The sequence below is a fragment of the Gopherus flavomarginatus genome, chromosome 1, assembly GCF_025201925.1.
Source record: "Gopherus flavomarginatus isolate rGopFla2 chromosome 1, rGopFla2.mat.asm, whole genome shotgun sequence".
In the NCBI taxonomy this organism is placed as follows: domain Eukaryota; kingdom Metazoa; phylum Chordata; order Testudines; family Testudinidae; genus Gopherus; species Gopherus flavomarginatus.
Window position 1 is genome coordinate 289,624,725 of NC_066617.1, and position 24,638 is coordinate 289,649,362.

General features: G+C 42.5%; 1 protein-coding gene across 1 annotated transcript; it reads left to right on the forward strand.

The window, feature by feature from the left end:
• Positions 1 to 3,086: 3,086 nt before the first annotated feature.
• Positions 3,087 to 22,784, forward strand: EDNRB (endothelin receptor type B). The gene is made up of 7 exons (XM_050949793.1): positions 3,087 to 3,572; positions 12,662 to 12,774; positions 12,964 to 13,168; positions 13,536 to 13,685; positions 15,482 to 15,615; positions 17,113 to 17,221; positions 18,879 to 22,784. Exons 1-7 carry the CDS (start codon positions 3,108 to 3,110, stop codon positions 19,008 to 19,010), a joined length of 1,308 nt encoding a protein of 435 aa, XP_050805750.1. The 5' UTR covers positions 3,087 to 3,107; the 3' UTR covers positions 19,011 to 22,784.
• Positions 22,785 to 24,638: the final 1,854 nt, after the last annotated feature.

Genomic DNA, 24,638 nt, shown 5'->3' on the forward strand with positions numbered 1-24,638 from the left:
AATAAAATTGGTTTTAATAAGAACAACATCACATATAACACCTGTCATCTCACCAAGTGCTTTAAAAAACTATGGCACTAGCCCTGCACTCCTCTCTCTCAGGCAAACCTCCCATCACTTCAGGCTCTTACTTTCACCAGTGGACACCGCTGGGGTAGCGCGGGTTGGATGTGGGGCACGTGACAGCTACCGTAGCACACAATACTACACAGCAATTTAGCACCAAAGTAAAGGCTAAAATATTCAACTGAAAAGACAGAGTGACTATCAGCAGAAACTCAAACTGGAATTTGGGCAAAGCTCTAGGGGTAACGTGACCCCTTTTCACTAGTCAAAAGTCTGATATGGTTTTTAGTAATAAAGAAGCTCACAAAAGAAAATTATTATTGGGCTGACTACATGCTCAGGTCATTCCAAGACACAGATAGGAAGACAGACCAAGAAAGATACATTCAAAGACCCAGAAAAAGGAGTCGTGTGATTATTTTGTCCCATAATCCGGTAGACTAGTTTTTACTGTATTTAATCCTTTAATATTAAATATGAATATTTAAGATGGGTTGTCAATATGGTTATGTTAGAACCCAGTTGCAAAAACACAACCTGCTTGGTTTCACCAACAGCATTTCGCAAATGCGGCCACAGCCTCCTCAATGGTGGGGGCAGGAGGAGCAGTGCCCCTCCCCCAGGGCCACCAGCAGGGTTGAGCCCGCCCCCCGGAGAAACCCACAAGCTGGATGAACAGGTAGCCAGTGAGTTACTCACCTTCCCAGGGGCAGTGGGGTTGGGCTTCAGCCCTGGGGCAGTGGGTGGCAGGCTCCATCCCCAGGGCTTCAGGCTCCATCCCCAGGCCCTGTTCCTTGAGCTTTGGGCTCCATTTCCTGGCTGCACGTTGGCAGGCCCTGGCCTCAAGCTCCCCCCATCACCCTTGCCTACTGCTGCCTCCCCCAACACCCCATTGCCCGTGCCCCCCACTGCCTGTGTACCCACCTCCCCATCCGGGGCCTAATTTGTCTCTGGGCTTGCCAGGGCTGAGTAAGTCTGCTGTGAAAAAATGATATTTGTTTGTTTGTTAATATCACTTTTCACAGCAGTCTCAATAGCTAGCAAGTCTTAAAGAAATAAGCAACCAAAAAAAGGCAAAAGAAAAAACAAGGAAACAATACAAGAACCTGCAAAGCACCTTATTTGTGTTTCTAATCTATTTAAGGCAGGGTTTCTCAAACAGGGGTTGCTGCTTGTGTAGGGGAAGCCCCTGGCGGTTGGCCCAATGTGTTTACCTGCCCCTTCTGCAGGTCCAGCTGATCATGGCTCCCACTGGCCACAGATCGCTGCTCCAGGCCAATGGGGGCTGCTGGAAGCGGAGGCAGCGATCTGCAGCCAGGGGGAGCCGCTATCGGCGGGACTTGGGAATGCGGCAGTTAAACGCACTGGCCAGGCCTTCCAGGGGCTTTCCCTTCACAAGCGGCAACCCCTGTTTGAGAAACCCTGATTTAGGGTCAGTAAAGAATAGAGACAACTATACATTCTTTTTATTATTGAGTTTGCAATAATAATAATAAAATAATAATAATAATAATCCTACATAAATAAATTACAATGATTTGGACATGTATATGTGCATATTTATTTGTTTTTCCTAAAGTTAAGTATTTTAGGAAAAATTATCAGACTGGCCACCAGCAAGAGCTGGTGGCTGCAGTCCAAGCCACCAAAAAATTTGTTGTGAGAACATCTACTCTAGGACCCTAGAAGCATTGAATTATCTCGTTGTTTTTGTTTTGTTTGTTTTAATTTTATTTTATTTGTCTGTGGCCAGATCATTTTAAAACTCTCAAAACCATACGAAATCAACAACTTAACCGGCCCATTTAGCTGGCAGATTCGGCCACAGTGACCTTTACGTGCCTTCGCCCTTTGCTAGCAGGAAACTTTCTGTTGATGCTCTCCAGGCATCTGGGGGAGCCAGAATCTGGCAAAGGGACAGGACGAAAGGTTGTTGCTCTGTAGGAGGGAGCGGGTGGAGTTTGGCAGTGATTGATGGGAAAGATGTGACTGATTTTTTAAAAAAACCGATTTGCCTAATTTACTGGATTTAGGCACATACCGAAAGCAAGGAAAGGCTGACACCCACTTAGTTGTTTCCCGAGAGCCAGTCCTTCCTGCGGCTGCAGAGCGAAGCTGCTGCTAACCAGGCAGCGTCCTGCAGAGCGCGGGTGCTGAATCGCAGGCAAGCTCTGGGAAGCAGGAACCAGCTCTTGGCAGCTGGTTTGTGCTGGGAGGATTTGAAAGGTAAATAGATTTTTATAGCAAGCTGAGGACAAGCCACTGAACACGCATTTTCTTCTCACGGGGCTGGGAGGGGGACCCAAAACCTTGGGACTTTTCTTTGAAGGGATAAAGGATTTGGTGGTGCTGAGAGGAAACCCTCCCTAGGAATGGAGGTAAGGGCTGCAAGCCGGGGCAGCTAAGGCAGGGGGGCGACGCGGTGGAAATCTCCGCTCCCATTGTTTCTCGGGTTTCCCTCTCGGCTAGTTGCAATTGACGTTTCCACTAAGGTCGGTGCTTAAAAAGCAACTCGATATTTCACTGCATGTATTTCGCTCTTTCCACACATCTAGCGCGCCTGCCTCGGACTCAGGAAGGGAGAGCGCAGCTTGCTCCCTCTCTGAACGGGACATTGGACGGGACAGGAAAGGAAGGAGGGTTTCTGCGGGGCTCGGTGCGTTTTGTAAGGGGGGAGGACCCCGCTCCTTTTAAAGCCTTCGCCCGGTTTGGCGGGGGGGACCCCTTTCTGAGCCGCGTTAAATGTTCCTCTCCCGGCTCTTGCTCAGTGCGGGGAGAAGGGCTCCCCCCTTGTGATCCGGCGCGGGTCCTACCGGAACGTCTACACTGCAGTGCCCCAGCCCCTTCCCCCGAGCCGGAGTCAGCCCGAGCCCGCCGCGGGTGTCCCGCTTGCAGTGTAGCCAGCCGGGGACGCCGCTAGCCCGATCTGGTGGGTGGCGGCGGGGCTGGCGCCGCACCTGGAGCCCCGCTGCCGGGCTGATCCCCGTCTCCTTTCGCTCCGTTGCAGCGGGACCCGGCTCTGCCCCGCTCCCGGCAGCGGCATGCACCGACCCAGCCTTTGGAGCCTCCTAGCTCCCGCTCTGCTGCTCAGCTGCTGCGCCGCCTGGGAGGAGAAGGGGTCCCTGCGCCCGAGGGGCGTCTCGCAGCGCAATCCGCTTTCCCCGGGGGCCGCGGTGACCCACACCGCCCGCACGCCCTGGTTCAGGGGCTCGGCCTCGGCCTCCAACGTGTCCAGCTCGGCTGTGCCCGGGAACGACCCCGGCCGAGCCCGCTCGCTGTCCCCGCCCATGTGCACCGGGCAGACGGAGGTGAAGGAGACGTTCAAGTACATCAACACGCTGGTGTCCTGCCTGGTGTTCGTGCTGGGCATCATCGGCAACTCCACGCTGCTGCGCATCATCTACAAGAACAAGTGCATGAGGAACGGCCCCAACATCCTGATCGCCAGCCTGGCCCTGGGGGACCTGCTCCACATCACCATCGCCATCCCCGTCAACGTGTACAAGGTAAGGGAGCCTGCGCCGGCCTCCTGCCACCCGCCCACGCTGGCCTGGCAGGTACATCTCCCCCACCCAGACAGCTCAGGCTGGCAGAAGTTGTTCCACGAAGGGGCATGTAGACAGCAACAGTTACCCCCTCTGGACCACACTGTGTCCTAAAGCCTTTTAAAAAAAATAATAAAGGTGCAAGTGCATTAACACCTGCTGTCTTAAAGGGACAGATATCACTCTAGATCTAATATTAATCCGTCAAGAAAGGGGCAGCTGATTTTGGTCACACATCCCCTGCAGAGAAGCAGTAAAAAGAGCACCCATTCCTTAAATGTGCCTGTTGGTCCTATGCACCAGGGTAAATTTCAGCAGGCAATGAAATAGGGGCAGATTCAGGTGCTTAATTTTAAGCAGATAAATAATCTAATTGGCCTACCTTGCTGATTGTGGGTGGGTTTACTCACCTGCTTAAAATTAAGCAACCTGTTAAGTGCTTTGCTGAATCTAGGCTTCCTTCCCGAGAGAAGAAGTAAAGAAAAACTGGCTTGGGTACAGATCAGTGGCAGTTTCCCCTAAATACCTGCCTGTGGATCTAGGCCTTGATTCTCAAATTGCAGCTGCATTCTAGGAGGGGGAATGGTGCATTCTTAGCACGGTAAAGAACTCGCCCTGTGCCAAAGCCCAGTGGCCTGGCATGAGATCTCTTCTACAGCTTTCTCTTTCCCACCTTTGCCCCAGAGCAGCAAGTGAAAGGCTTGTAGTTCTGAGTGAGACTATGCTACCTGCACTTCAAGTGCTGCTGTCATCCTTAGGACTTTTACATAAAGCTGCAATAAAAATAGTAGAGAGTGTAAAAAATATTTCTATTTTACCCCAGTGTATGACTATTACTTTATATTACTAGTCCATCTAGAGTCTCCAGTCAAGATCAGGGCACATTGTGCTGGACAGTGAATATACAAAAGATAGTTGCTGTAGTCTAAATATCTGAACATCTTACAGAGAAGTAAACTCAAAGTAACTTACTCAAAGTAAACAAGCAGATCTTTTCTCCACTCCTTTCCCCACCAGCAGGTTAGAAGTTTTGGACTTGAATCTTATTTTAATTTGGGAATGCTATGTTTAAAAGATGGGTTTTTAAGTTAGTCTGCATGATTTGTGCTCACTCTGAGAGGTTGTTGAAGGGAATCCCATAATCTTTACTCTTCTAAACATAGAATCATAGGGCTGGAAGGAACGTCGAGAGGTCATCTAATCCAGTCCCCTGCACTCATGGCAGGACTAAGTATTATCTAGACCATCCCTGGTGGGTGTTTGTCTAACCTGCTCTTAAAAATCTCCAATCATGGAGATTCCACAACCTCCCTGGGCAATTTATTCCGGTGCTTAACTACCCTGACAGTTTTCCTGATGTCCACCCTAAACCCACCCTTGCTACAATTTAAGCCCATTGTTTCTTGTCCCTTCCTCAGAGGTTAACAAGACCAATTTTTCTCCCTGCTCCTTGTAACAATCTTTTATGTACTTGAAAACTGTTATTATGTTCCCTCCTCAGTCTTCTCTTCTCCAGACTAAACAAACCCAAATTTTTCAATCTTCCCTCATACCTCATGCTTTCTAGACATACTGGAGTATTCTACAGTAACTCTCCCCAGTCTTTCAGCAGCTGTTGTAAACTTCCGAGTCAAATTCATTAGAATTATACCAGTGATGAATTTGACTCAGCGTTTTAGACCATCACCGCACTATATATTTATCTGAGTTTCTATATAAGGGGGTGTTAGTTTCTGGCTGCAGTTGGTATGTGTTAAACAATAGGTGTTAAATTTTTAAAAAACTGCTTTGAAAAGTAAAAACTGAACTGACAAAATGGCAACTACAGTGTATAAATCCAGGAAAGACTGTCAGTAACATGACTTTTTGGTACAGGAATTTGATGTTCTAGTCACACTGACATTTTCAAAAATGAAATAACACCTGGCAAGGGCTGTCACAGATTACCCCATCGCCTGACCAATAATATATTATTCTTATCTTGATTGATTTTTCATGAAATATATTATCAAGTGTGGAGGACAGAAGGGTCAGAGAACATACTAAGTTATACCAAGCACATTGCGCATTCAGGACTTGTCATTTCAAAAAGGTCCTGCTATTGCCAAGAGCTGCTCATCCATCATAACCAAGCTCCCAAACTGAAGTGACACCGTATATTTAAAGTTATATTATAAACACATTTACCTATATTACTAATGACTTTAGAGCGTTAACCCCTATGATGAATTTTTAAAAATCCAATTTATTCTTCACTATTGTGTGTGTTTGAATGCTTTTTACAGTCCTCTTTCATCTTGGGCACTAAAGTCAGTTTCCCTTTAAGATTCTTGTGGCCACAGTATTTGCAAACACCTCAGTGTAATGTTTGTTTGTTTAAAAACAACTAATTCCAATGGAATTTTACAATGAATGCTAATGGAAACACACATTTCTGTTGGCCTGAGATTTGGTAAAAGCTTATTTTACATAATGTAAATTATGTGCCAAATCTGAGATGACAGTGTCCGTTTACCAACTTCACAATCCAATTAATTCAGTTGCAGAGATGAGCCCAAAAAGCCTTATAACATTTGAGGCAGATTATAGTGAAATGACCTCTAATCAAAATCTCCTAGTGGGATGAGAAAAGTAGAGGCTAATAAAGTATTTCATTTTTGTACAGGAAGCAAGCTCATCAGTTGTAACTCATTATTTGGAGCAATTATAATACCACTGACCCAGATCTTTAGAGTGACACTCAAAGAGGGCACCTATTTGGAAAATAATGCGAAGGAAATTACTGTGTTCAAAAACCTACCATTGCTAGTAGCTTTCTTAACAACGCTTACAGTAGCCAATGTGAAAGTGAAATACCACCCTAATGTATGAAAAAAAGTACCTAGCAGAACTAGACAGTTCCACAATAGATACTTCAGAGTTTGCACAAAGCACAGATTTTGTGTGAGCTGTTCAGCAGGATGAATTCAAGATACTGTTTGCAGTGTTGCTGTAGCTATGTTGGTCCCAGGATATTAGAGAGACAAGGTGGGTGATTTTATGATTCAATTCTATATCTTTTATTGGACCAACTTCTGTTGGTGAAAGAGCCGAGCTTTGGAGCTACACAGAGCTCTTCTTCAGGTTTGGGAAAGGTACTCACTAAATACAAATTAGAATAGATTAATGTAAGTAGTTAAAAGAACCAGAGTTCAAACCAGACAGTCTCTATGCCAAAGAATAAATGGACACAAATCTGACATCAGGAATCAGAACATTCAAAAACCAATAGAAGAACACTTCAACCTCTCTGGCCACTCAGTAACAGACTTAAAGGTGGCAATTTTTCAACAGAAAAGCTTCAAAAATAGACTCCAATGAGAAACTGCTGAGCTTAAATTAATATGCAAACTAGATACCATTAACTTGGGTTTGAATAGAGATGGGGAGTGGCTTGGTCATTACACATATTGAATCTATTTCCCCATGTTAAGTATCCTCACACCTTCTTGTCAACTGTCTAAAATGGGCCATCTTGCTTATCACTACAAATGTTTTTTTCTCCTGCTGATAATACCTCATCTTAATTAATTAGCCTCTTACAGTTGGTATGGCTACTTCCACTTTTTCATGTTCTCTGTATGTATATATATTTCTTACTATATGTTCCATTCTATGGATCTGATGAAGTGGGCTATAGCCCACGAAAGCTTATACTCAGATAAATTTGTTAGTCTCTAAAATGCCATAAATACTCCTGTTCTTTTTGTGGATACAGACTAACACAGCTGCTACTCTGAAATAAGTAGTTAACACACTGTAAGAACCATTCAAAGTAAAGTGGCCTGTTAACACCTCAGAAGTCATAGGACAATAAAGGGTGGTTAGTGGATTACAGATTGTTGTAATATGCCATAAATCCAGTGTCTTTATTAAGAGCATTTTAGTGTCTAGTAAAGTTATAAATTTAATCTCCCAGGTTCATCTTTTGAAGGTGTTGCACAGGTTTCCTTTGAGGATGAGGATTGGGAGGTCAGAAATGGAGTGATCATTTTGTGAAAAGTGTTTTGCCCAGAAGTGATATTTTGTGTTTTAGCATTTCTCTGTGTGAATTCATTCAAGAGTGAGTGATTGTTTGGTTTCACCCACAAAGATATTATTGAGGTATTAGTGCACTGGATGAGGTACACCATATATTGTGATAGGCAGGCATGGGACCAATGGATCTTAAAAGGTGTGTTGTGAGGAATGTTGATCATCATAGCAGTGGAGATATGTCTGCAAGTTTTGCATCAGTTTTTATGGTAGGGTCTGGTGCCGCTTTGAATTAGTGTGTCCTGGTTTCTGGGGAGCTTACTTTTGATGATGAGCTTGGTGAGGTTAGGTTGAGATATTCTTGTCTAGTAAATTCCTAAAAAGCCATACAGTTCAGAGACACCTCAATCTTGAAAATTCAAATCACTTATCCTGAAGCTATCTAAAGATAATCAAATATCATCTAAGCTATGAGACAAAGTAACATATAAGGGGGCCTTTAAAATAGAAGCATTATGAAAAAATGGAAAACATTGCACAGCTCAAGCAAATAAGAAAATATGCACAAAAAATTCAGATGAGGGATTTGCAGGACCCAGGAAACCGTGAGGCTGTGGTTGCAGACCTACAACTGCAGAGTACGGGGAGGCTACCACTGCCCTATGCAACAGCTTGGCTTTTTGGAACTAGGGTGTGCCAACCATAGCTCTTTTCCATTTTCCAAAGTGCCAAGTGGAGCCATCTGGAAATGCCCTTCTGCCTGGTCCACGAGCATGACAGGAACACAGAATTTTGGGGGAAATATATGACTGCAAAAGGTCATTTAAAATGTGGGCCAATGGGAGCGGTTGAGTGCAAGTATAACCCACTGGTCAATGTGTCCCCCTCTGTGCTCAATCCACAGAGGATGAGTCTGATAGCTATCAGCCTAAGATTATAGCTCATTAGTTCAAGCTACAGAGACTCATGCTTTTAGCCTGAGTTCCTGGGCCAGGCCCCAGCATTGGCTATGATGGCAGCTATCAGATAAGCACTCATAGATACATTTTTTTAAAAGATGCTAAGGGAACATTAAGGTTGAAAAGTGGAACACCCAAAAGTCTACAGATTCCAGACTTACAATTGGATACACAACATTAAGTCTACCTCTTGTGCATATTCATTGTGATGCTTAATTAAATAGATACCATTTCACAAATGCCATAATATAATCTCATACAATTTCTTCTACAACTTTCAGTACACACGTGTAGTAGTTTGTAATATTCATTCTCTTATCCTTACATAATAATATTGGAGCATGAGCTTTCGTGGGTGAATACCCACTTCCTCAGATGCATGTATTCACCCACGAAAGCTCATGCTCCAAAACGTCTGTTAGTCTATAAGGTGCCACAGGATTCTTTGCTGCTTTTACAGATCCAGACTAACACGGCTACCCCTCTGATAATAATATTATTACGTTTCATTTGATTTTATTGATGTAGTCTTCCATGGCCACACAGGGGCCTCTTGTGCAGCTTCCTGAATCTTCACTCTTTACCACTGCTACTTTCTCAGATCACAAGTGGGTGGGGTGGGATGGAGCCTTGACTCTGCTCTTCCCAACCATGCACTGGCAAACTGAGCCAACATGGGGCAGGAGAGAAATCTGTACCTGGCAAGGAAATGTCACAGATTACTTCCCCCCAGAATGAGTGTGGGGGAAGAGTAGAAAAGCAATTGCCACTCTTGAGTCACAAGTACATCCTGGGGCTCTTCCTGGGCAGTGAAGCTAAGGAGCCACAAGGGTTAATACACAAGCCAGTGAGCCAAAGCTCAGTCTGACCTGGTATATGATAATCCTCTTTTCTGTAATGTATTTTAACACTCAAAAGCTACGAAACACCATGTTTATGGTTGCAGTACAACTTTAATTTGGCCCTGTGTTCATCCAGTCTGTGCATGGAAAGACACAGGAGTCATATGGAAAATCTGGTATGTGATCATGTAGTTAAATGCATGTACACAAAAAGCCTAAATTAAGGTTGCCTGGGCAATAATCAATTTGGTATTTCTCAACTTCCCCAAGGCAAGATACTTCCCCTTAGTGAGGACCATTACCATTCCAAATTTCAGCTACTAGCCCCTAGTTATTTCAGCTGTAGAAAAAGTTGTAATTTTTTTTCTATAATGGGAAATGTACAGTATTTTCACTCTTTTCAATGTCTGCACCAATTCTGTTGAGATTTTGCAAACTTCAGTTCTAGACAGAGCCCAGGCATGGAAAACTTATGCCCTCAAAGATTAGATTTTTATGCTGCTTTGTCTGTAATATAGATATTTTCATAAGAGCAAATTAAGGGCTTGAAGTGTAGCTGTTCAGCCCATGGGCTTCTTTATGAGCTCATTGGAGGTTTTACCTGTGGCCTGTCTAGGCAGGTAAACTGACCAGAACAGCTATGGTGGAATAAATTATTTTGAATCAGCTATTCTGGAATAGCCCCCATATGGACACTCTGTCCCAGAGTACGGGCTTGTTTACATTGCCACTTAAGTCGATATAAATTATGTCACTCAGGAGTGTAAAAAAGCCACCCCTGTGTGACATAAATTACTCTCTCCTAATGACATAGCTTCTACCTCTCACTGAAGCTGATGGGAGAGTGCTCTCCTGTCGGCAAAGCATGTCTTCGCCAGATGTGCTACAGCAGCACAGCTGCACCGATGTAGAGCAGTAGTGTAGATTAGCCCTAAGAATGACTTTATTCTGGAATAGTGTAGCCACATGGGGAGCTGTTCTTGAATAGCTATTCCAGAATAATTTATTTCACAGTAATTATTCTGGTCAATTTCGCCATGTAGCAAAGGCCCAATTGTGAATGCAAAATTGGGTCCTATGTCTCTAACGTATAAGATATGGGAAATTTCTACATGCAGTGTATATGCCATTTTCCAAGGATCTTAATCTGGATCATTTATATTTGTAAAATATCATTAAATTTTGTAAATTCAGTGTAAAGTTTTTGTCAGTTTATCTGTACACTTATTCACTCATTACATATATGCCTGTGACCATCACCACCACCAATTCTCATCTCCTGCTTAGGCCATGGCTACACTGGCGCTTTACAGCGCTGCAACTTTCGCGCTCAGGGGTGTGAAAAAAACACCCACCTGAGCGCAGCACTTTGAAGTGCAAGTGTAGCCATACCCTGAGTCTTTTGGCTTCTCCTCTAGTGTTTGTGCCTAATGGCAATACAGCTCATTGAGTGCCAACATATCTGTCCGTGCTTCTTGTCCAATCCTGCAAGGGCAGTGTAGGTTCCACAACTATTTACCTTTCAACACCTCTCCTTAGAGTTTATGGGGTTCTTTTCTCTTTTGGGAGTGTCTGCATTAATTACCGTTAGAGTAATAATCTTAACACAAACAAGAATTAAAAACTGAGTCAAAATTAAATTAAAACAAAAGAAATGATTTGCTGAACATAACTAGATTTACATCTCTCATCAGATAGACTAAATAAGACATTCTCATCTTGGTTAGAGAGAAAGAAACCCATATATGTCTAAAAAGCAATTCCTGGCTCCCAACAACTAAATAAATCTTAATAACCTTAAAATATTAAACAAGTGCTTCAATTAAATATTGTGTAATTCATCTCAGTCATTAAGAATAGTTTATTGGCAAAACGATAATTTGAAACACTTGTTCCTATGAAAGAATGAAAAATCCTTTGCCTTCATTGTCTATCTTGGTATTCAGTACATCAGATGGAAATATATTAGCCTTTTCAGATTTATGTATGTACATGGATTGTGAGGTGCACTTTTGTTCATGAATTCAGCACAGCGGTGCATGCATATTTTTGCACATAGCTCTGCTTTTGAAGTTTTGAAAACCATGTGCTAAATTACTGTTACCCTTGGGTACTGTTACTGTACCCTTGGAGATGGTGTGTGAGATGTGGTATATACAATCTCACTGGAGAAATGTTCAACAAAAGACCACCTATATCTGGTGAGATGATAGAACTTTCTGAGTTATGATTTATCTCAGATTACTTCCTGCATTTCTACCAAACGGATATTGGTCCTGAGCATTTGCAAGAGGGAAAGCAATGAGCACTCAAACCAAATAAGGAGCAACATCCCAAGGTCCTTCTCCACCAGCAGCATGATAACTATTAAAAATAAAAGCGGAGACGTTAAAACAGAAGGATAATTAGTTGGATCCTTGATGCTCCAGTAAGTCAGGGCTGAGCCCTCAATGCACATCCCAGTCAGCAGTGCCAACATTCTAATTTGCCGGGGAAGGAGGGAGCCCTCCCATGAGTGCATCCCACCCTTCATTCCTCCCCGTCCACCGCCCCCAGCATCTCCTGGATGCCGTGGAACAGCTGTTCCACGGCGGGTGGGAGGGCAGGTGAGGTGCTGATCGGTGGGGCCACTGGTGGACTGAAGACACTGGGGGGAAGGGTGCCGGGGGGGAGCTGGCTGCCAGTGGGTGCTCAGCACCTACCATTTTTTTCCCATGGGAGCACCCACGGAGTCGGTACCTATAATCCCAGTTCTCCAATGATGGTTCATGCTAATTCGAACAGAAGAAGGAGATGCTCAGTTGAGACCAGCTAAGCACAGCTCCTATCAAGACTGCCAAGGGGATGTACCCTTTGGATTGCCTGGTAGAACTGTTGCATAATGATCATACAAGTCTTGTTGATATATTGTAAGGCAGTGATTCCCAAATATATAAAAGCAGCAAAAAGTCCTGTGGAACCTTATAGACTAACAGACGTTTTGGAGCATGAGCTTTCGTGGGTGAATACCCACTTCGTCGGATGCATAGTCTATAAGGTGCCAGAGGACTCTTTGCTGATTTTACAGATCCAGACTAACACGGCTACCCCTCTGATACTTGACACCAAATATATAAGTTCCCTTTCCTGGAGGGACTCATTGAACCTTAAATCATCTAAGAGAAATGTTCATGTTACATGAATGTAATTATAAAAAATGAAATTGCTAATCATACCTGGTATTTTCTTTTCACAGCTCCTTGTAACGGACTGGCCCTTTGGAGTTGAAATGTGTAAACTGGTACCCTTCATTCAAAAGGCATCTGTGGGCATCACTGTGTTAAGTTTGTGTGCCCTCAGTATTGATAGGTGAGACCTGTTTCATTGTTACCAAACTCTGTATTTTTTTCAAGTCATTTTAATCATATAAAATGCACCCATAAGCCAACTTTTGCTCTTCGTTCAACTGATACGACAACATTGATATGTGTTTATATCAGTTTAACAGGGGGCAAAATTTAGCCCTTAATCTAATAAGTGTCCACTGTTGATATTTAGGTATCGAGCAGTTGCTTCATGGAGCCGAATCAAAGGAATTGGAGTGCCAAAGTGGACTGCCATTGAAATTGTATTGATCTGGATTATGTCAGTAGTCTTAGCTGTTCCTGAAGCTATAGGTTTTGATATGATTGTTATGGAATATAAAGGAAAGCATCTTAGAATCTGTATGCTTCATCCCACACAAAAAACATCCTTTATGCAGGTAAGATATTTTCTATTTTAAACAAGTCCTTTCTCTTAAACAATACCTGTATCTAGTTTGCTCAACAGTCTAAAAGGACAAAACTTAGCAAGTTTTACTTCCATTAGCTATTAAATTCATTCTTTAGTAGAAGGGTGTACAGAAACTCTGTCACTGACTTACTGTGTGGCTTTGGGCAAATCCCTTAATCTCTTTGTTTCCTCATCTGTAAAAAGGGACAATAATACTTATATCTCATTAGTGCTGTTAGAAGAATTGACAGATAGTTAATTCAGGCTTGCAAAATGCTGCACATTGTTCATGTATAAATGTTCTCTTTACTACACCCCAAACTGAACTCCTAACATGTCTGATTGTTTCCCCCTAGTTTTACAAAACAGCTAAAGATTGGTGGCTGTTTAGCTTTTATTTCTGTTTGCCGTTGGCCATCACAGCGCTTTTTTATACTCTGATGACCTGCGAGATGTTAAGAAAGAAAAGTGGAATGCAGATTGCTTTAAATGACCACTTAAAACAGGTAAAAATATGCACGTGAAAACACTGCTGAGTTTTATATGCGATTACAGGAGAACCTACATTAATCCAAGCACCATATAATTAATGCACACTGAAAGTGCAGTCTCCATCTTGCTTCTTAGATGTTTATAAGTAGTATTGCCAACCCCAACTGTTCAAAAACCATAAGGCCCCAAAAAGATTGTCTTAAAAATCCTGAGACTTTACTCAATTATGAGTTGTTTTCATTTTCTGCAGTTAGGGTTCACATTTTTAAGCTTTTTTTCCTGCCACTGTGAGGGCTAGAAACGTTTTTATATGAAAGCTGAGATTCACATGACTCCAGAAATTGGGATTTAAGAGAGACACCAAGTATTGTGAGACTCATGATAAAACTGACAGTTCGCAACGTTGCAGTGCTGTAGTCAGGTATCATATTATCAGAAAACTTCACTGCAAAACACATTGCAGAATATTTACTAGCATACCATGAAGAATTATCATAAGTAACTAAACCTAAACTACACTTTTAAAATAAAATATATTTGGAATCCTTGCTTTCTTGTTTGTTAGCTTGTTCACTAATTTGCAATGTCATTAGTGTAAATAAGAAATGTTCACCTATATTAATATATTTGTAATTTATGTCTCTTGAGCTCTTTAAAACCAGGCTAGAGAAAAAAGCACTAGATAATATACAAGTGAAAACAAACTGTACTTTGAAGGGGGATGGACTGGATAACTAATCTCTTTTCCACCTGTAACTTAAGTGATTGTATGTATTGACCCCTTGAATTTGCACAGTTCATCCATAATCAGAAGGGTTATAGGTATGATTAAAATTTGTGAATAGTAGCTACAATAGTTAAAGATCTCAAAATCAATTAAAAATGTTAAAAAAATAAGATGTTCTAAACGTCACCTAAGTTCCCTCTAAGCTGCATGGCCATGCAGCTGCTTATTAAACTCCACGCAGGGGCTCAGGGCCACGGTGGGGAGGGGTGTCTCTCCCCCAGTACGGACCTCCCGCGGTTGGGAGGGGTGTCTCTTCCCCAGTGCAGACCTGAGGCAGCGGGGAGAGATGCCACACGCCACCGGCTCCAGCACGGACCTGCCACAGACTTGCCAGGGGAGAGGAGTCCCTCGCCTGGCCCAGGCATGCCAGAGCTGCCAGGGAGAAGAGTCCCTCTCCAGGCCCACTGGAGCTGTCAGGGACAGGAGCCCCTCCCTCGACCCAGCCCAGCCCCACTGGAGCTTCTGCGGTCCAGGAGAGGCACCTCTCCCCCAGCCCTGAGCTGCTGCAGCGAAAGAGGGCTGGGGAGAGTCTTCTCTCCCCACCACAGCCCCAAGGCAACCTCCACCTCAAACCCCTCATCCCTGGCCCCATCCCAGAGCCCGCACCCTCCTGCACTCTAACCCTCTGCCCTAGCCCTTAGCCCCCTCCTGAACCCTGAACTTCTCTTCCCTAGCCCTACCCCAGAGCCTGCACCCCCAGCCTGAGCCCTCACCCCAACCCTTTGCCCCAGCTCTGAGCTGCCTCCCACATTCTGAACCCCTTGGCGCCACCCCCACCACATGAATTGTTATATGCACCAATATGGAGGTGATGTGTCACACATCACCTCCATATTGGTGCACATAACAAAATTCATTCCGCACAGCAATGTAAAAAATTAGAGGGAAAAATGAACTTCACCTATGTACCACATTAATATTTATTTTTGCACTTCTACAGTATCATATGTTTTGGTTTTAGAAGCGAATAATAAAAGATCAAGAGAGAAACTTTAACCCAGTTCCTTTCAATTTTGTTTCTAGAGACGCGAGGTGGCCAAAACTGTGTTCTGTCTGGTGCTTGTCTTTGCCCTGTGTTGGCTCCCCCTTCACCTAAGTAGGATTTTGAAGCTCACTGTATATGATCAAAGAGACCCCAATAGATGTGAACTTTTGAGGTAAGACTGTTATAGCTGAATAAGAGGAAAATATCCCCAACCCTCTGACCCAGCCCTGAGCCCCTCAACCCGGGCCCCACCGCCGAGTCTGCACCTCCAGCTGGAGACCTCACCCTCCTACACTCCAAACCCGTCAGCCCCACCCCTGCCACATGAATTTTGTTAACGTGCTCCAATATGGAGGTGATGTGTAACATATTGGTGTATATAGCATATAACCATATTGGTGCACATAACAAAATTCATTCCGCACAGGAGCAGGAAAAATTAGAGGGGACACTGTCCATGACTATGCAGTGCACTGTTACTAAGCAGCCAGGCCAGCACCATTAGATGGGCAGGCTCTGGGGGAGGGAGGAGAAGAAATGCTCCAGTGATCTGATGATAATACAACCCTTTACTTAACTCAAAGTTCAAGACTGACCCTGTCATTCTCAGGATCTATACATGAAGGGGTCTGTCTGCCTCAGTGGCAGCATTCCCCCACCTACTTCCCCAGGAACCTGAAAAGGGCATTCTACCAGTCTAGAGATCCATGCAGAGAGACAGGGTAGGCTGGGCTTGGGGTTAGGGAGATGCATATCATCCTCTCATTGCTGCCCTGAGCTACTGGAGGGTGAACTAGTGCAGTCCAAGGCAGAAAGCAGTGCAATTCCCCCTTCAAGGGGAGTCCTCAAAGGGGAGTGCACTTTTTGCTGAAGTTCTCAGAGGACAGCTTCATTGCAGTTGTGTATTAAGGTCGTGGTGAGGTATGCCAAGGACACAGGACCTCTACACAGATGGCCCTAACCTGTGGAATTTATACTGTAGGACAGGGGTCGGCAACCTCTGGCACGCAGCTCACCATGGTAAGCATCCTGGCGGGCCAGGCCAGTTTGTTTAGCTGCCGCATCCACAGGTTCAGTCGAGCGCGGCTCCCACTGGCTGCAATTTGCTGCTCCAGGCCAATGGGGGCAGTGGGAAGCAGCGACCAGCACGTGCCTCGGCCCACACTGCTTCCCACAGCCCCCATTGGCCTGAGATGACGAACCATGGCCAGTGGGAGCCGCGATCAGCTGAACCTACAGACGCAGCAGGTAAACAAAACGGCCCAGCTGTGTGCCAAAGGTAGCCAACCCCTGCTGTAGGCTTTATGGGCCTTATTACTGATTCTGCAAGACGAAAACCCTCTTCTCTTCCCATTAGAACAATTGGGAATAAATCTCCATGAAGAAAGCCTCATGAAGATGTTCTCCTCTACATCTCCCTCCAAGTGGTAGGGGTGATCAGGCTCTTTGTAATCACCATAACAAAGAATGAGTCCTACTATCCAAAAATGTGCCATGAGGCACAGTGTTTTCCTCTGAATAACCCATTCACATGGTTTGCCAGCATTACTCTTACTATACTTGGTAGTAAATCATGCCAGGGTTGAGTCTGATGTTTACAACTGTGACTCTTCGATAAGCATTATCAGTAAGTAGTTTGTGAATCACATTTATTTTAATTTTCATTCAGCTTTTTTCTTGTATTGGACTACATTGGTATTAACATGGCTTCGCTGAATTCCTGCATTAACCCAATAGCCCTGTATTTGGTGAGCAAAAGATTCAAGAACTGCTTTAAGGTAAGAGGCAATCTAAGGCTGCTTTTTACCGCATTAGAAAAACATGTTCTCTCTGGGTGAAATTCATTCCAGGCACAGGGACATGTGCCACTTAAGAAAGGACTTACCCTTTCAGATTCAAATGGAACTTTAAAAAATGCATAGGCCTAGTACAGGCGTTCTGCACAGAGCCTGATCCTGCAAGATGCACCTTGTTCATATGGTGCATTTCACTCTTTGTGCACTATAAATTATTGTCTATTTGCCTTTTTTTGAACTGAATCAAGAACTCACTCAATAGTTTGATGTGGGTTGATAAATCATTTTCTTAGGGCAGTTCAGGAGTGTACTTTTTGGTCTTTATTCCTCTCATACAGAGCCTTAAAACTTCATGAGTCCAAAGACAAATTATTAGGGCTGGCCAGAAAACAATTCTGTTTCATGAAAAGTTTCAAGGTTTCAAAAAATGTCAAGATTTTTAGTCATATGTGGAACAAAACAGAGACCTTCAAAAACTTTGTGTGAAAGAGAGCAAACCACCTCAGAATAGCCATGTGGTAAGGACATCTCACCTGGAATGTGGATGACCTAGGTTCAATCCCTCTTCTGTAAGTGAGTGCCCTAATTAGCAAGCTACTGGGTTTCCCACATCCCATGTGAGTGCCCTCCTCACTTGGCTATTCTTACATGGGTCTCTAGTTCTTTCTGTCTTTTCATAGAATATCAGGGTTGGAAGGGACCTCAGGAGGTCATCTAGTCCAATCCCCTGCTCAAAGCAGGACCCCTCCCCAACTTTTTTTTTCTTTTTTTGCCCCAGATCCCTAAATAGCCCTTTCAAGGATTGAATTCACAACCCTGGGTTTAGCAGGCCAATGCTCAAACCACTTTCTTCCCCTTGCCCCTCTCAGACCAAAAAACCTTGTTGATAACATCTTGGTTTGATGAAATTTCATTTGGTCAAACAAATTACAGCCCACTTTTGTCTCATTTCCCTCCTCTGATTCTAGAGACTATAATATCAAATATTGAATGTCTTTACGTCTTAATGAGATTTTAGTGACAGACTCCAACTTTCTTGTGGTCCTTTCTATAATGATGGCCCAATTCTGAAAGTTTTCCCCACTAATGGACCACCCATTGAAATTAAGAGCATGCAGCAACAGAACAGACTTGTAGGATCAGGCCCTAAGTTTGGAAACTGCTGGGCAGTGGGAGAGAAAAATTACATGAGGCAGGGAACTCTTCACAGTTTACAAGTTGTCCCCAACTCCCACAGACCAATCCTGCATTGGGAGAGGGTTTGAATGGAATAATTTCACTTTCCTACCTTTAGATTGAAATAGAAAGGGGGAAATCACACAATTTTTTGTAAAAATCACAATTAAAGGTGAGAGATGCACTCAGGTCTTATAACACCCGTAGGTATAAAACTAAAAGAAGGATTACAGGAAGAATGAAAATACAAAATCTTTCATTCCATTTCCAGATACATTAAAAATCGCAGGCCACATTCAATCCAGGCTTATAGGGGGCTGCATATTGTTCTTCCTATCGCACAAGAGTTATAATGGCCCCTAAATTCTCAGTCAAGCCTGGGTAATAGCAATATTTCAATGCATTGTGCAAAAATGTGCATAATAGAAAGATGTAAAATGATTATTCTTTTTATTTAAAACAGTCATGTTTGTGTTGCTGTTGCCAATCTAAAGACATGCTGTCCCTGGAGGAAAAACAGTCCTGCTTAAAGTTCAAAGCTGAGGATCATGGATATGATAATTTCCGCTCCAGTAACAAGTACAGTTCATCATAAAAAAAGTATCCTCTGAAATTAATTTCAGTGCCTTTATTTGAGTCTGACTGACAATTGCTGTTATAAATTAAGATAGTAGAACTTTTGAAAAATCTAGTTTTCTGTTTGCACAAAAAGTAAATAAAAAATTGATTGCCCTCAGTTACATAACATTCATAATTATGCATGGTATCATGAAGAACAACAGCAGAAACAACTAATTGTTAAAGCACTTAAATTCTTTGGATCAGCAATTCCAGACCATCCTCACTTCCGATATATCAGTCATTGGTATTCATTATAAGCGTCTTAGGAACTAGAGTCACAATTCTTACCAAATAGCAAACCATATCTTTTGTTGGATCGAAGCCAATATTGTATATTACTCCATGTATTATATTTGTTAAGCAGATTGAGTGTCTAAATTGTTTTTAAAAAATCAAATCCAAATACTTCATAGCACAGTTTAAACAAACACACACAAAAAGTACTTTTATCAGGAATGTTACACTACTAAGTGAGAACAATACTAACAGGATACAGTCAAGTTAAAAATCACACTTCTGTCTAAATATTTTTACCTACTACTATTACAAGTAACATTTAAGGTCACTACAAATATTGTTCTCTTTTATCAGTTTGTTTATTTCATGCATTTGTGGCAGCACTTTTAATAGTCCATTTCACTGTTTCTCCAGTTATTTGACATAGTGTTTCACATGATGGCGGAGAAAAACATTTTTAAATGGAGGAAAATATGATTGCAGAACCACAACAATTCTGCACAGTCGCTGAAATGAATGATTTTTTAAACTGATTAGATCTCAAGTTTACAGCATCCCTTTTAAACAATGGGCCTTCACGTAATTGACTGTAGTTTAGCCAACTTTATTTTTCTAGAGCTTACAAATGAAATTGATTTCTCATGGGAAAAATCAAAAGCAATCTAAATGATGGCTGGGGAAAAGAACCCTTAATATAGCAGATAGTACAAAATGGTAGACAGAGCCTTTTGGGTTCTAATTGTATTTAGTTCTCCTAGGTTTTTAAGAAAATATTCACAAACTGTACTTAAAAGGCTAGTACTATGTCATGGAATTCTTGACATTGTTATAAAATGTTTTTTCTTTCCGTGTGGTAATAGCATTTGTGATTAGTTTCTACTTCTGTAAATATTTTAGTGAAGTATAATTAACTGTAAAATATTAAAATATGGGCAGGACCCTATAAGAATATAGAGAGATAAAGATGCCTGCAGTAAACATGATGTGTATTGCCAGGAGCAGTTCACATTTTGTGTATGCGTGGCAGACTAATGCTTGTCTATTTTAAATAGCTTGATCCAAGCAACTCATGCGTGAGATCTTTTGCTAGTACTAGTTACCAATACTAGGATTAGTAAAAGCACGACTCTTTGGCTTTGCATCTCCAATTGATTTGTCACAGATTCTCCAAAAAAAATTAACACCTTTCAAGCAGTAAATCATGAGCTTTTCCTACAAATATCAACAGAAAACATTTTGAAAGTGAGAAATGTTTTCAGCACATACCATACTTTATTATAATACAGTACTTGTCAAACTCAGGAATTTTCTTACCTTCCAAATGTCAAGTGTAAGAATCCCTCGTACACTTTGTCCACAAAGTGCCTTAGATATTCTCAGAATTAAAACAGTTTGAATTAGATCTACAACTTGTATAAATTGGTGTTATTCCATTGGAAACTACTGGAGTTATGCCTGTTTACACCAGCTGAGGAGCGTGGGGGCGGGTGGTGGGTGTATTTTCCATTGTTAGTTTGCTGTTTTCATCACCCTTTGCCCATAAACCCAACTACAATACACTTAACAGAATGAAATACATGGGGAGTTGTTCCTTTAATCAGAAACACAAAGTAAGAAGTCATTCAAGATGTGTTCTGCCAATTCCTAAAGTAGAAAAATAGTTTTTTAAAGTAAAAATAATTCCTTTTCTTGTGCATGAGAAGTCAATAATTTGGCTAGTATACCATGTAAATATTATGAATGTTCAACACACTGTTTATTTTATCAATTTTCACATCGAGACATGAATTAATGCAAATAAAAAATATTCTGTGAAATGCATTTCATATATTAAAAATGGATAACCAACTAAATCCTAAATTTGATACTGGTCAGTGTTATTTTCATAAAGTTATATCATTATAATATTGTTCATGTATATTATTTTTATTTCTGTTGAAATGTAGCTGCTGTATTCTACAACTGTGTAACATGATTTTTGTTTTTCCTGGTCTAGTTCCTTGTTAAGTTGAACCCTCGTAGGCCCAGACATTTAGGTATTGCAGACAAAGGGCATGTGCACTGCCTAATTTTCAAAAACACAATATATACTTAATGGAAAACTTTCTTTTTAATTTCCAGTATTTACAAAGCAATATTTTCCCAGCAACTATATTTTTCCTGTAATAACAAAACTTGCTACTTAAATGGGTTAAAAAAAATACAAGGGAAAACACAAGAGAATCTATGTTCTAGCTAGAAACCAAGATATGAAGGATGGGATTTTCAACAGTGCTCAGTGTTGGCAGGTCAATGGAAATTTAAAGAGTGGCTTCCGTAAGAGCAGTTAGGCCACCACTTGGAGCTTTTAAAATACCTATCTGAAATTTGCTACCTGTCTTATCATCCTTGAATAAATAGTAAATGAAAAATGTGTTTTCGAGGATGAGGAGTTATCTAGATTAGTGATCAGGTGAAAGGAAGTGAAATTAACTCTGGTGTAAAGATCTAGGCTGGCAGACATCTCGTGTATCCTCTATCAGCCATATGAGGCACCTGTACACCATTAGGTACCATGAAAAAGGTCTGTGCACTATCCCAGAAGAGCCTGGCATAGCAGGCTAACATGACAGGGAGCCAGAGAAAGGATCCTAGATTCCTCAGCCCTGGTACCCTGTGCAATGGCCACAGAGCAACTTAAAACTCTATTTTGATCCCCAGGCTAGATTAACAGCCTCAGAAGGGGCTACCCTGGGCAGTGGGTGAACCCGTATTCGAGGAGGCTAACCCACCAGCCCTGCCCCTTCTGCCCACAGCACCCTCTCCCAAAGCTAGAGCCCCAAAGCCCTCCCACCCCCAGTGGCTGGAGGAGCCCTAGCCTAGCCACTCCAAGCCGGTGACCAGGCCAAGCCCTAGGCCACCAGCCAGCCCCAGCACTGGGCTGAGCCATTGGCCTGAGCACCAGCCACTGGCAAGCCCAAGCTCCAGGTCACCAGCTAGAGCTGAGCTGCCGCCAAATTCAGGGGAGAGAAGCGGGGCCTCAGGGCGGAACATGGATAGGGCAATGCCGTGGGGTAGGGGAAGCCCTGGCCTTTGATATCAACCACCCATGGGGGCTACGCAGGAGCTTTGTGCTTTGGCCGTGAGTTAGCGGTTGGCTTTCACTTCCTCATCGTCTCTACACCCCACCCACATAGTGCCTTATGTGAGTGAAATAGGTTTCCTGCTGGATGAATTGCACTGATACACTGGTACTGCATTTAGAAAAAATCAAATGCAAATACAGTGTTAGTACATAGTGTCCATTGTATGTTGCAGGTATTTAACTATCCCAAACAGCTTTTCATAGACATGTACTGGCTATACCAAGACACAGATGGTTAGCAGTGGAATGTTGTATGTACCTACATGAAAATGTAAAATCATTTTTTTCTTTATTGTTGTGTATAACCATGTAAAATAATTATATATTTTGCTTTTTATGGTCACTAAAATAACAACTTTTGTGGTTGCTACAGTGTAAACAAACTGAATTACCAATAAAAATATTTTAGTTGCTTCATTGATGTTCTTTGAGCTTTCTTTCTCTACAAACACTCATTTATCAAGCTGTTTTACAATGAAATTGATGTCAAAAGAATCAAGCATTTCAGAGTTATAAATCAGTGATTTATAAGGAGGAGTTAGGTTATTCCACTAAATGAAAGATGGAAATGGTTCAGGCTTGAATATGTTTTGCAAAGTTTTTTAATGTTTGTCTGAAAATCAATCATGCCTGTCTTTGCTGGAGCTGCTCTGCAGCCAGGTGCTCGGGCAGCCCTGCAGCCACTGCTGGGGCAGCCCCAGAGCAAGCCACACCAGCCACTGCAGGGGCTGCCCCGGGCTGGTGACCCTAGGGATGGCCTGGGCAGTGGTCCCTGGGGGCAGCCAGAGCAGCCACTGCTCAGCGGCCCCCTGCAGCCGGTGCCACTGGCCCTGGGCCATCCCCAGCAGCAGGTTTCTGCTGTAACTTAAGCCCCTAGGGCTGCCTAAGTTATGTCAGGGGCCTAGCTAACTCTCAGAGCAGTGCAGGAGCTGGTGGCTGCAAAGCTGGGTTAAAGCTATCATAGACTACTCAGCCTGAGAGTTCTGTGCTGCACCTCTTAGGGTCACAGCGCAGAATCTCATCTTTATTCAGATCCTTTTCAGCAGCATTTGTGTAATGCCAACGGTGGGCCGGGATCAAGCCTGGGACCTCTGGAGCTTAATGCATGGGAGCTAAAAGACACACGTGACTTAGCCCAGTGGTATCAGACTCATCACTCTCTAGCTGATCTAGGTGCCACTAGAAGGGGACAGCCACACCAAGCAGGCCTGGGTTCCATTTGCTCAGCCATTTTCGACACTGCCCCTGATAGTTTCTTTATTTTCTTCTCTTCAGTATGTGCTCGGTGGATTTGTAGCCCATTGCAGGCCATTGCCCCAACGTTTTCTCTCAATAGGAGCTGTCACATGAAGACATGGAGGCAGGGGTGTCAAGTGTTGTAAATCAATGAAGCACCGCTGCCATTAATGATCTTCACAAACTGAGAATTTGGCCAGGCATTAATTCGAGGATGTAAAGTTTCAATCTCATTTTTTGTTGATGACTGACTTCAAGAGAGCTGGCAATCCTAAAATACAGCTGAGATGCTCAACACTCTCAACTCTTACTGACATCAGAAATACTGATCCTGTTCATCACTGCATAGGAAATGCTCAGCATTTCGCAGGATCACTCCTCTGACCTGGTAATGTCCTGTAATTGGTAGAACTGGTCAAAAAAAAAATTGGCTGCGTAGTTTTCTGTCAGAAAATGCAATTTTGTCAAAGTCTAAATGTTTCCTGGGAAAGTGTCAATTTTGACAAAATTTTAGACAGGAAAAGTTTAAACAATTCTTTTTTTACTTTCTTGTTTAATTTCATTCATGTTGAAATGTTTTGTTTTGATAACATTGAAGCTGTCATTCTGATTTTATCATTGATTTTGTTTTAACTGATAGTATTTTCAAATATTGATTTTAGCTTTATTTCATATTTAAGGGTAAATATAATATTTAATATTTTAATGTAAAAGTCAAAACAAAATTAATTGCAATTATCAAAACAAAATGTCAATGGTTCTGAATCAAAAAATGTCCAGAATTTGTGGAGAATTTTGGTTTATTTGCTCCAATTCAGAACAATTTTTTTTTTCAAAATATTGGAATTTCCTATGGAAAGAAATTCTGGTTTCCAACCAATTCGAGTATGGAGTTAAGGACTCCGATGAGATGGGCTTGTATATCAGCTTTGGTTGCTTGACAGAGTCTGGACGGGTAGGTATGTGTAACATGATTTTAAGATACTCAATTATTTTATCTATATT